The sequence below is a fragment of the Colossoma macropomum genome, unplaced genomic scaffold, assembly GCF_904425465.1.
Source record: "Colossoma macropomum unplaced genomic scaffold, Colossoma_macropomum, whole genome shotgun sequence".
Lineage (NCBI taxonomy): Eukaryota > Metazoa > Chordata > Actinopteri > Characiformes > Serrasalmidae > Colossoma > Colossoma macropomum.
The window spans coordinates 1,393,665-1,406,180 of NW_023494805.1; the positions used below are offsets into that span (position 1 = coordinate 1,393,665).

Genomic DNA, 12,516 nt, shown 5'->3' on the forward strand with positions numbered 1-12,516 from the left:
TAGCATGCCAGGGGTGTGAGGTGTTGTCCAAGATGGCTAACAGCTTGTTGAGAGTTCTTTGTTCTAACACAACCTCCAAAGAGTCCAGCTTGACTCCTACAACAGAGCCAGCCTTCCTAATAAGTTTGTTTAATTTGTCTAGGGCACTTATGTTAATGCTGCAGCATAGAGTAAAGCACTTACTACAACAGACTGGTAGAATGTCTATAGGAGCTTAGTGCTCACACCAAAAGACCTCAGCCTCCTCAGGAAGTAGAGATGGCTTTGGCCTCTCTTGTACACTGCGAGAATGTTACAGATCCAGTCCAGCTTGTTGTCCAAGTGCACACCCACATACTTGTAGGTCCCAACCTCCTCCACATCTACTCCATCAATGGTGACTGGTGACAAAGCAGCTTTAGACTTCCTAAAGTCCAGCACCACCTCCTTAGTCTTACTGACGTTTATCTGCAGCTGGTAACAGCACGGGCTGTATGGTGTTGAATGCACAGGACAAATCAAAGAACATGATCCTCACAGTGCTGCCTGATGTGTCCAGGTGAGAGTATGTTCTATCCAGCAGGTAGATTACTGCATCATCCACTCCAATGGTGTGCAAACTGTAGAGGGTTGAGAGCTGTTCTGACCAGAATGGTCACGTAATGATGAAAAAGTTGATTTGAATTGAATTGGAAAGGAATATGTGATGATGCATTTTACAGTACTGATTGTATTTAACCTCAGTATGTTTAATTTACCTATTCCCACTCCTGCCTGCACCCTAAACGTTTCATCCAGCTCCCACCCACAGTCCCATATAGCCACTCTGTTGCTGTGTCTCATAAAAATGACTGCCATATTTCAGACTTACCTTTAGTCAGCCTTATTGTCATTCACTTTTAGTAAGAGCATGTAAAAACAGTCATTAAAGCAGCTTTTTATCATTTATCATTTTCTGTCTCAAAACATTGCACTTTTTACATGCAAACTTGACTACTGTAATGCTCTTCTTACTGGACTTCCTAAGAAAACTATACAACCCTTACAACCCATATAAAATGCAGCAGCATCCAAACAAAAACAAAAAGAGAGATCACATCACTCCTGTTTTAAAAGAACTGCACTGGCTAACTGTATCATTCAATATAGATTTTAAAGTTCTGCTACTAGTTTTTAAAGCTCAAAATGACCTAGCACCCGCTTACATCACAAAATGTCTGTCTGTTTATGTTCCAGCACATAATCTAAGATCTAATCTAAGATAGTGGCTTTCTACAAATACCTTCTGTAAAACATGGAGAGGCCTCAGTTAGTTGTTATGCTTCTAAACTGTGGAACTCAATTCCACCTTTTATTAGACAGTCAAGCTCGGCACACAATTTTAAGAAGCATCTAAAAACATCTCTTTAACTTAGCATTTAATTAAAATTATACTTCTTGTGGTATTTGTCTTTTAATTTGATCTGTGTCATTTTCTCATGATTCTAAATTAATACTTATAAAACTATGTTTTATAACCTGTCTGTAAAGCACTTTGATCTGTCACTGGCATGAAAAATAAAAAATATTACTGTTATTATTACTATTATTATTATTATTATTATTATTATTATTATTACTACATGTATGTTTTGTCCCGTTCCTGCCTGCATGGGACTGGTTAACCCCCTGCTCCTGTGCTTGAGATTGAGGAAGAGAGTCCCAAAGGAACGCAGACTTCTGTTTTGAATAACTGATTTTAACTTGTTGTGAAATTCAGTAACTTGGAAAACATTTAAAGCTTTGATAACATTTAGTTTTACTCTGTTTATAGTCTGTAAATATATATTTCTGTCTGTGCATCATACTATAACATAAAACACAGGAAAAGTACAAAAAGAGTGCATTAGTATTTTACAGCAATAACGCCACATAATTTAAGCAGATCTACTTCAAACGGTTTTACTCTTTTTACCATAATAGTTATTAAATAATTATTCTGTAGGAACTTTCCATTTTATTACCGACTACTTACCACATCAATTACTAACTCATTTAACTTCAATTTATTTATCAACAAATAGAAAATAGGCATGTCATTTTTTAGGTTAATAGAACTTGTTTTTATTATTTTATTGTATTTCTTTATCACACACTACAATTACTAACACATTATTATATTACCATATCATTACCCACTTTTTGCCAATCTGCAAAATACTACTGCTCTTTGCTGGGAAGAGAACCTCCCCAAATCAAAAAATCTCCAAGTCTACAAAATGTATGTGAAAAATATTTATGTGAAAATAACTTATCATCCAAAATTGCAAATTTCACCAAAAGACAACATTGGATGTATGAATGGTTATTCTTGAATAACAAAAAAATATAAATATAAGAGCTAAACATTTATAATGAAATATCTAATTTACACAACATTCACCTGAGGTTCTCTAGTCTGCATTGTGAACTCTTCAGTCCAGCAGAGAGCAGCTCAACTCCTGAATCCTGCAGGTCATTGTTACTGAGGTCCAGATCTTTCAGGGAGGAGATTACTGATTGTAGAGCTGATGATAGTTTTCCACAGGGTGTTGAGGTGAGATTACAGCCAGCTAGCCTGAGAATGCAGAATAAATCAAGCACATGATATATTTCCAGGAGAAGTAGAATGAATTGATATGACTCTGTTACTTTACCTTTTTATCTAGAAATAAATACAGCACCAAATATATTGATTTAAACAAAGTAAAATTTTAGAAGAACAGAAGCAATATTTTATCAGTCCAAATCTCATAAAAAAAACTTGAAATCAACTGTAACATGACAAAATGAGTAAGACACTCGCAGGTAAAAAGGGAAAAGGAGACTTTACTATTTGAATCGAAATCCAGAATCATAGTCAGTATACAGGCATAGGTCAAATCCAGAAAGGACACAAAGCTCAAAAAGACAAACGTAACAATCAGCAAACACTCCAAAAGGGGTCAGGCAAAAAGGCAGAGTCAAAAAACAGGAAAATGGTCGGAACCAGCAAAACACAGCAATGGAAAGAAATGCTTAGTAGCTCTGTGAGAAGAAACAATACCTCATAATCACTAACTCTAAATGCCTGGGCGTTACACTAACACTAACTATAAGCAAAAGATGGAAAACATCAGTATTCAGGAAAATGTGAGCGATGATAGGAGCGTGCAGAGGGGTGTGTAGTCACGTGATTCCCCAGCAGGTTGTGGGAGATGTAATCCAAGTAGGCCTTGGAGGGAGGCCGACTTGGATGACCACCATGCCCACTACCGAAGATTTGAATGTGAGCAGACCAGCCACTGCTGTGCCACTGGACAGACACAGGCGATCAGGAAGGGAACTGGGGGCACCATCGAAGAGGGTTTCTCTGTGTTTTGAATTTGGAAGTCAGTGGTCAGGCTGGGATACAGGACGTCAAATGCAGAAACCCAAGACTGCTCCTCAGGGCCGTATCATTCCCAGTCCACAAGATATTGGAGTGCACCTCCACATCTCTGAGAGTCCAGCAACCAATGGACAGCATAATCGGGTGCCCCATCTATCTCCTCGGGAGGTGGTGGTGTGACCTCTGGTGTAAACTCGAAAACCAGGGGGGTGGGGGAGTCTAATTTAAAAGTTATGTCATTGAGCAGCTCTGAAGTCCTTTGTATAAAGTCATACTCTGACTCCAGGTTGATATGTAGGGGTTTTTTCAAGAAGATGGTCTGCTTGCTCCTTATTTCTCAGCAGTGTGACCTCAATTCTTTGATGTGCCTCCTCCAACATCCAGACATCAACAGTGGGTATGTCTGTAGTAACACCTGTCTACAGTGCTAAAGGAGGTTGATAACCAAGAATGCATTGGAAAGAAATGAACCCAGTAGCTGTGAGAGAGTTATGTGCTATCTCAGCCCATAGGAGGAATTAGGACCAATCTGTGGGGTTACTGTGACAAAACATGCTAAGGAAGTTCTCTAACTCCTGATTCATATACTCACATTGCCCATTTGATTGGGGGGGTGATGACCAGAATGCTGTGGGGAAGGAAGCAAAAGGTATAAATCTCCACAAATTAATCTATGACCATGAGGATGGTGGTAAGTCTTTGAGATTCAGGCAGATCAGAGACAAAGTCAACAGCCAAATGTGACCCTCTCAAATGGAAACTGGTAGTGAGCTTACCAGAAGGTAGAGAAATGCAGCTCTGGCAAGAAAAACATGCAGTGGAGGCATGTGTGTTTACATCAACAAGGAATGGAGCCATCAGCGAACTGCAGAACAAGCACCCTGGTGGACTGGCAACTTCAATCACACAGATCTCAGGTCAGGGCTCCCAAAATTCCATCAGCATGTGAACTTTGCAACAAGAGGGGTGAACATGCTGGATCTTGTTTACACTAACCTTTCCGACATGTATCAGGCAGAGCCATGCCCCCACCTCGGCTACTCAGACCACATCTCTGTAATGCTGATTCCTGCATACAGACTGCTCATCAGTCACTTCAAACCAGTCCAGAAGCAGGTGAAAACCTGGCCAGCAGGAGCCATCTCCGCTCTTTAAGACTGCTTTGAGCAAATTGTATGCAGCTTGTTCAAGGAGGCTGTTACTGACAATGATTCTGTTAACCTGGAGAAATATACTGGTTATATCTGCAAATGCATTGATGATGTTACTGCCTCCAGGACTGCCTTTCAGAGTACCGGTGACATGTGCTGCATGTGGCAGGGCATTCAGGTCCTCAGCAACTACAGGAAAACATGTCCCTCCTGTGACAGTGATGCCTCCCTGCCAGATGCACTGAATGACTTCTATGCATGGTTTGAAGTGCAGAATAACATGGCAGAAGGAAAGACCACCCCTCCACCCAGCGACCAGATACTGTGCTTCTTCACTGCTGATGTGAGGAAAAGTCTGCACATAGTTAACCCTGTACCAGACAACATTCCTGGCAGAGTGCTCAGGGAATGTGCAGACCAAGGCCACCACCATTGTCCCTGTGCTGAAGACATCTCCAGGGTCTTGCCTCAATGACCATCGTCCCATTGCACTCACACCCATCATCATGAAGTGCTTTGAGAGGCTTGTAATGAGGCACACCAAGACCCAGCTGCCTCCTTCACTGGACCCTCTGTAGTTCGCATATCACTCCAACCGCTCTACAGATGAAACCATAGCCAACACTCTTCATCTGGCCCTCACTCATGAGTGGAAAACCCATTTGGAAGCAGCCCAGGACGCATCCCACATGGCTGTTTCAAGACCAAGCCCGGTGACGACTTTCTATTCTGCTGGATGGAGTGCTACTACCATGTTTAACACCAGGATTGCTGGAGCAGGGCTGGGAATGCCAGCGTGACCAGGGAAAGAGAAGGTTTTCACCAATTCCTCCCCACTGAGTTTCACCTCCAGTAACCGGTTCGATGCCCTCAGCTCACTGCCTGCTTCAGTGCCTCGGAGAGAGAGTCAGGAAAGTGTTATTATAATTGGAGACTCAATAATGAGACATCTTGAAGTAACTTGCTCTGGAAGTAATTCGGCTGTCTGTTGTTTTCCAGGCCCCCAGGACATTGGCACCATAGTAATTCACGTGGGGGTGAATGACATCCCGTCAGAGAGAAATCCTCAAGGAGCATTTCAGATTTCTTCTAGACACCATTAAGAAGAAAACCAAGGTCAGGATCTTCATCTCGGGAATGCTGCCCACCTACTGGAGAGGAAGCGAGGTGTTCAGCAGGCTCTATGCACTGCACTGCTGGCTCCAAGGCTGGTGTAAGAACAATGGCGTTGGCTACATGAGCAACTGGAGTGTTTTCTGGGAGTGACCGGCACTCTACCGCAGGGACGGACTACACCCAAGCTGCCGTGGGTCTGTTATCTTATCCGGGAATATCAAGAAAGTACTACACCAGGCCTGACTGGACTTAACTGTAGCAGGCAACGGATGGGTAAGTAGTACCATCAGCAGACAAATAAGTGCCTTAAATGATATAGACAATGTCCCCTTAATTGCTACCATTCCCCTCTGTTTCTACTGTCTGAACACTAAAGCTTCTGCTAGTTGTGTAAGGAGATTTTGCTCCAAAAACGTCATTAAAGTCATCAAACCCTGTGTAATTAAAAAATCAAAGAAAAACGTGCACAGTCAAAACCCTGATAAATTTAATTTGCTCAGACCTTAAAAAGACCAGTCCCCCCAAACACATAGTGTAACTAGCAGAAAATTAAACCTTGCTCTACTCAATGTAAGGTCACTAAATAACAAAACCCTGCGGATTTGAGATCTTATTAAGGAGCATAAGCTAGATTTTGTGTTTCTGTCAGAAACGTGGCTTAGTGATAATGGCACAGCAATTCTACTTGAAACTGCTCCTGAAAACTACAGATTTATGCATACAGTAAGACGAGCAGATGAGCAGGAGGAGTGGCCTGCATTTATAATAGTGACTTTATCTGCAAAAGTACCTCTATTGGTGAATTAATGTCTTTTGAGTATGGTGCAATCAACCTTTTTAAATGATACACCTGTGCTAATAATTGTAATATTCAAAGCAAAATAGTATTTTTTTGCCAGAAATTGCTGAATTATTATCAGTTGCGTCCACAAACTACAATAAGATTCTTCTGTCTGGGGACTTCAACTTACATATCGATAGTCCTTCAGATAGCAATTCATTAGAATTCATTAGACTTCTAGGGACATTTGATTTGAAGCAGCACATGGGCAGCTCTACCCACAAGCTAGGTCACATCCTGGATCTGGTCATCACTAAAGGTTTAAACACAAATGTGTTTCAAATCTCTGATGTTTTCACATCAGATCACTTCTGTACTTCCTTTCATATCAATTTAGAAGTAAAGAAGAAAGTACCTGAAACATTACTTCGACTCAGAAACAGTTGAGAAGTTGGGTTAAATGTGCAGGTCTAATGCCACAGTGTGCAAACACAGTTGGCTGATGGTTCTGAATTCAATTCAATACTTCATTCCTTAAGATGGTTTTGGATTGTGTGCACAATGATATTTTAACTATTGTAAATTGTTCTCTGTCAACAGGTGTTTTTCCAGATGCTTTTAAAACTGCCCTGGTGAAGCCTCTGCTAAAAAAGAGTAGCAAGGATCCTGCCATACTAAATAATTTTAGGCCAATTTCAAACCTATCTTTTCTAAGTAAAGTCTAAGAAAAAGTTGCTTTCAAACAACTAAATGGTTATCTAATATCAAACAAATTATATGAGGAGTTTCAGTCAAGTTTTTGTTCCAACCACAGTACAGAGGCAGCATTGATTCGCGTTATGAATGACCTCAGACTCAGCGCTGATGCATAAAATCCTTCTATTTTGGTTTTATTAGATCTTAGTGCAGGCTTTGATACCGTTGACCACAAGATTTTAATCCAGCATCATGAATGCTGGGTTGGCCTCTCGGGCACAGTTTTAGAATGGTTTAAATCATACTTAAGTAATAGGCAGTTCATGATGGAAATCATTCATCAAAAAGATTTGCCGTTTCTTTTGGAGTCCCTCAAGGTTCTTAGGGTCTTTGCTTTTCTCTTTGTACATGCTACCTCTAGGTGATGTCATTAGGAAGCATAGTATAAATTTTCATAGCTATGCTGATGACACCCAAGCTATACATTTCTATTTTTTCTGAAGATCAAGACTCTGTAGACAGACTAACCAGCTGTGTGTCAGATATTTCTCAGTGGATGTCGCAAAACTTTCTACAATTAAATCATGAAAAAACTGAAATACTGATTGTTTTTACAGAAACTCAGAGAAAAATGATTTATAAGAAACTTGGTTCTTTAGCTTCATATACCAAACCCGAGGTACAAAACCTGGGTGTGATCTTAGACTCTGAGCTCTATTTTACCTCGCATGTAAACACAGTCACTAAAGAAGCTTTTAATCATTTAAGAAATATCGCTAAAGTTTGGCCTTTTCTATCTCAGAGCGATGCAGAGAAACTTGTTCATGCATTTGTTATAAGCAGACTTGACTACTGTAATGCTCTTCTTACTGGACTTCCCAAGAAAACTATACATCCCTTACAACTCATACAAAATGCTGCAGCGCGCATCCTAACAAAAACAAAAAAGAGAGATCACATCACTCCCATTTAGAAAGAGCAGCACTGGCTGCCTGTATCATTCAGGATAGATTTCAAGGTTCTGCTACTAGTCTTTAAAGCTCAAAACAACCTAGCACCTGCTTACATCACAGAGTGTCTGTCTGTTTATGTTCTGGCACGTAATCTAACATCTGCAGATAGTGGCCTTCTACAGATATCCTCAGATATGCTTCTAAACTGTGGAACTCAATTCCACCTTTTATTAGACAATTATTATTTTTTTTAGTCAAGCTTAGTGCCCACTTTTAAGAAGCACCTAAAAACATATCTCTTTAAATTAGCATTTAATTGAAACGGAATATCTCACAGTATTTATCTTGTAATTTAATCTTTTTCATTTTCTTCTGATTCTAATTAAATACTAATGATCTATCTATAACTATGTTTTTAATCACCTGTCTGTAAAGCACTTTTTTGCTGCCACCGGCATGAAAAGTGCTATATAAATAAAATTATTATTATTATTATTATTATTATTATTATTATTATTCATAGATTTCAGTTCAGGATTCAACATCATCATCCCTTAGCATCTTGTTAGAAAGCTGAGCCTGCTGGGCCTGAACACTTCCCTCTGCAGTTGGATCCTGGACTTTCTTACTGAGAGACCTCAGTCAGTTTGGATCAGGAGCAGCATCTCTAACACCATCACACTGAGCACTGGAGTCCCTTGGGGCAGTGTGCTCAGTCCTCTGCTGTCACTTTGCTGACTCATGACTGTGCAGCAGCTCACAGTTCCAACCACATCATAAAGTTTGCTGATGACCCTAGTGTGGTTGGTCTCATCAGCAAGAACGATGAGTCAGCATACAGAGAGGAGGTGCGGTGACTGACAGACTGGTGTAAAGTCACCTCTCACCCACCATCCTTACCACCTTTTACAGAGGCACTATAGAGAGCATCCTGAGCAGCTGCATCACTTCCTGATTTGGAAATTGCAATGCCTCTGACCGCAAGACCCTCCAGCGAGTAGTGAGGACAGCTGAAAAGATGATTGCAATCTCTCTCCCCTCCACCACGGACATTTACACAACATACTGCATCCGAAAACCCACTAGCATTGTGACTGACCCCACACGAACTGTTCTCTCTTCTGCCCTCTGGAAGAAGGTACTGCAGCATTCAGGACCTCACAGCCAGACTGTGCAACAGTTTCTTGGAATTGGAATTCAGAACCATTAGCCAACTGTGTTTGCCCATAGAAGAATTATACATCCACATTTAACCCATCCGTGCAGTGAAACACCCACATACATGCACACTAGTGAACACACACACTAGGGGCAGTGAGCACAGGTAGTAAATAAATAATAACAATAATTATCGCGATATAACTTTAGAAATGTTCAATAAGTTTTGTATGTGATAGATCATTCTCACTCTTCCACGTTCTAGCAACAGTCCTGGTGGCATTTTCTCCTGCAATGAAAGCGACACTACTCACCAGGAGAGGGCGCACTTCCGGGTTTTTCAACATGATTAGAGAGGGAGGGGGTGGCAAGTAAAATAAGTCGCCAAATATACTTTAGCAACATCTGAAACGTAGAGTTATACATTCGCTATTTGAGTGGAGCGACCGGTGATCTGTTCTCTTGTGACCAAGTGTGAGTGACGAGATAAGTGGCGTAACTATACTGTCCTAAAGTGAACTGACTTCTTTCTGTACATCCTAACAAGCTTAAATGACGTCTGCCCCTCACAACTAAAGCACTGTTACAGCGCTCATGTTTAAGTATAAGTGCATTCCCAAGCAATGAAAGTGAAAGAAAGAAGTGGGTTCATGCAGGTTACAGCTCTGATTTAAACAAAGGTAAATTGAGGAAGCTGTGAGCCATTGGAAAGTGAGAGAACATTATCTTTCCAGGCTAGCTGTTTTAAGCAGCTGGCTAACTTGAAGCAGCTCTGTCGCTCACACAACATGGTGAATTGATAATACTGTATATCAAACAAGACACAAAAGCACCGCTTTCAGTTTAAACATACCTAAAAGGAGGACACCGTTTGTCTGGTGTTGATATATTGCGGTTCACCCCTCAAATACTACAACAGAATAGAGAACCCCAGTTGGTCTGCTGGCTGGTGTTTGAATACTGTGATGTACCGAGCCAGCTAATATTTGCTGTTCATACTAAGTTGATGTTGTTAAGAAACTAAACAGTTCAGCACTGTTGTTGGCCACTTATTTAACATTTGTAACTGGTTAGCCTAGCACTCATCAACAGACAGCTAAAAATAATCTGTTTTCTTTCTTAAATTATGACTATTACAAAAATTGCGGCTGTGCTTTTCTAGCTGGTAAAAACAGCTCACCAGACACTTTCTCCCACTCTCCCATGACAGATTTGTGAAATGTTCCACTGTTTGGTGAATGTTTGTCATGTTCTGACAATAAAGGATAGTTTAAAACAGCAATTAACCACTCAGGAGTAAAAAAAGAGCCTTCAATTTGAAAGAAATAATGATTTGACATTTATCGTGATGTGTATCGATATCGAACAATATGAAGTTTGTTTATCATAATAACATTTTTGGCCATATTGCCCAGCTCTAATATATATATATATATATGTATATATATATATATATCTATATATATATATATATATATATATATATATATATGTGTGTGTGTGTGTGATAAAATGTGCAGTTACGGTGAAATAAGATCCAGTGGTAATGGATGACCACGCAGCACATTATATATTCTTTAGTGATTTCATAACTTTGGTTTTGGTCTCGTGATTGGGGGAGGGGGGGTGTGGGGTGCGAAAGCCCTGTTTCGCAACGACTCAGAACTGGTGTTTCTCACGTAGCAATGAGATTTCGCCTTGCTAGTAGCGAACGAAAAGGAAAAGAGAAAGACGAACATTTGGAGATGAACGGACTTATTTGCATTTATAAGCAGCGCTGTTGGTTTCCTGGTACATTAAATCTGCAGTGAGAGACTGTCAAACACTAAAAAGTTGTGAAGATGAAGTCGCTTCTCTTTCTAATTTTCCCATTCCACCTTAAATGGTGCTGCATTCACATTCGGCGCCTCGGTCAGAATTTAAGGTGGAACGGGAAAGTTCAGCAAGATGCTGGCGAGTGAAAAGCAACTTCAGCCTCGTAAAACAGCACATTTTAGAAGCAACTATTCAACTTTTGAGGAAAAGTTTTCTGGCGGAGTTTTAAGAAAAGCAGCCATAGATAAAGCTTAAAGCAGAGCAGAGTAAATCCGCATTTTTGTTTATATTGTTTAGCCTAAATTAGGACATTAACACATACTGAACATTAAATGTTGTGGCTCCCAAGGTGGTTTGATTTTTGTTGAAAGGACAAAATGGATCTTCTTATCGTTTGGGTTGAGACTCCTGATCTAACCTGGCTTTAATGCAGAGGGAGCCGGTCAGATTTCTCACTCATCCATGTGTGTTTTTGTTATGTGCCGCCACAGACTGTCCAGGCGCTGCACTTACCCACTTCCAAGTTTCGCCTTTCGCGTTCTGGCAATGTTACATTATAAATTAAATATTTAGAAAATAGATTTTTGACTGCAGTCACAGAGGTGATGACCAGCACCACCACAATACAGACACAGGTTTTCTCTCAGGCAATGGAGCCTTTCCTCCTTGGATAATCGGGATGAGTCACATTGCATGGGCTCTTTAAACTTCTTATGTTCTATGGGTTCTTATGTTCTATAAGTTTACTCACAGGAAACAGAGAGTTCAGTGCTTCTGTTTGAGACAGATAACTGGTGGAACTTGCCTCTGGCTCTAAAGTGCTCATGCTCATGGTCTGAAGTTGACTGGTGAGCTCCTTCACACTTACTGTTCATGTGCCAACGAGTTAACAGAATGTGTTACCCCAGCTAAACCCTGCAGATGTCAGCCCAACAAGTGGCCTTGCTCCACGAGAGATTTTTGTAAAGACTCCGGATCGGCCATGTGCATTGGTGGTGAGATATTCTGTAACACAACAGAATGAGTCAGATGCTCATGGGAAAAAAGGAAAAAGAGGTTTTACTATTCGAATCGAAATCCAGAATCATAGTCAGTATACAGGCACAGTTCAAATCCAAAAAGGACACAAAGCTCAAAAAGACAAATGTAACAATCAGCAAACACTCCAAAAGGTGTCAGGCAAAAGGAGAAGTCGAAAATGGTCAGAATCAGCAAAACACAACAGTGGATAGAAACGCTCAGTAGCTCTGTGAAAAGAAGCAGTACCTCACAATGACTAACTGTAAAAGCCAGGGCTTTATACTAACACTATCTATAAGCAACCTGTGAAACACATCAGTATTCAGCAGAAGATTTTAGTGTGCGGAAGGGGTCAGGAGTCACATAATCACCCAGAGGGTTCTGGGAGATGGAATCCAAGTAGGTCTCAAAGCCGGAGGGATGAATGTCATCAACTTCTGTCAATTTCTACTTTTCACA

At 40.6% G+C, this 12,516-nt stretch overlaps 1 protein-coding gene across 1 annotated transcript in view; it reads right to left on the bottom strand.

The window, feature by feature from the left end:
- Positions 1 to 12,516, bottom strand: part of LOC118826307 (NACHT, LRR and PYD domains-containing protein 3-like) — a 71,312-nt gene that overhangs the window by 9,566 nt on the left and 49,230 nt on the right. The window contains exon 8 of the mRNA XM_036597238.1: positions 2,402 to 2,575. Within this exon, the coding sequence (XP_036453131.1) occupies positions 2,402 to 2,575 (174 nt within the window). The remainder of the gene's footprint in view (positions 1 to 2,401; positions 2,576 to 12,516) is intronic.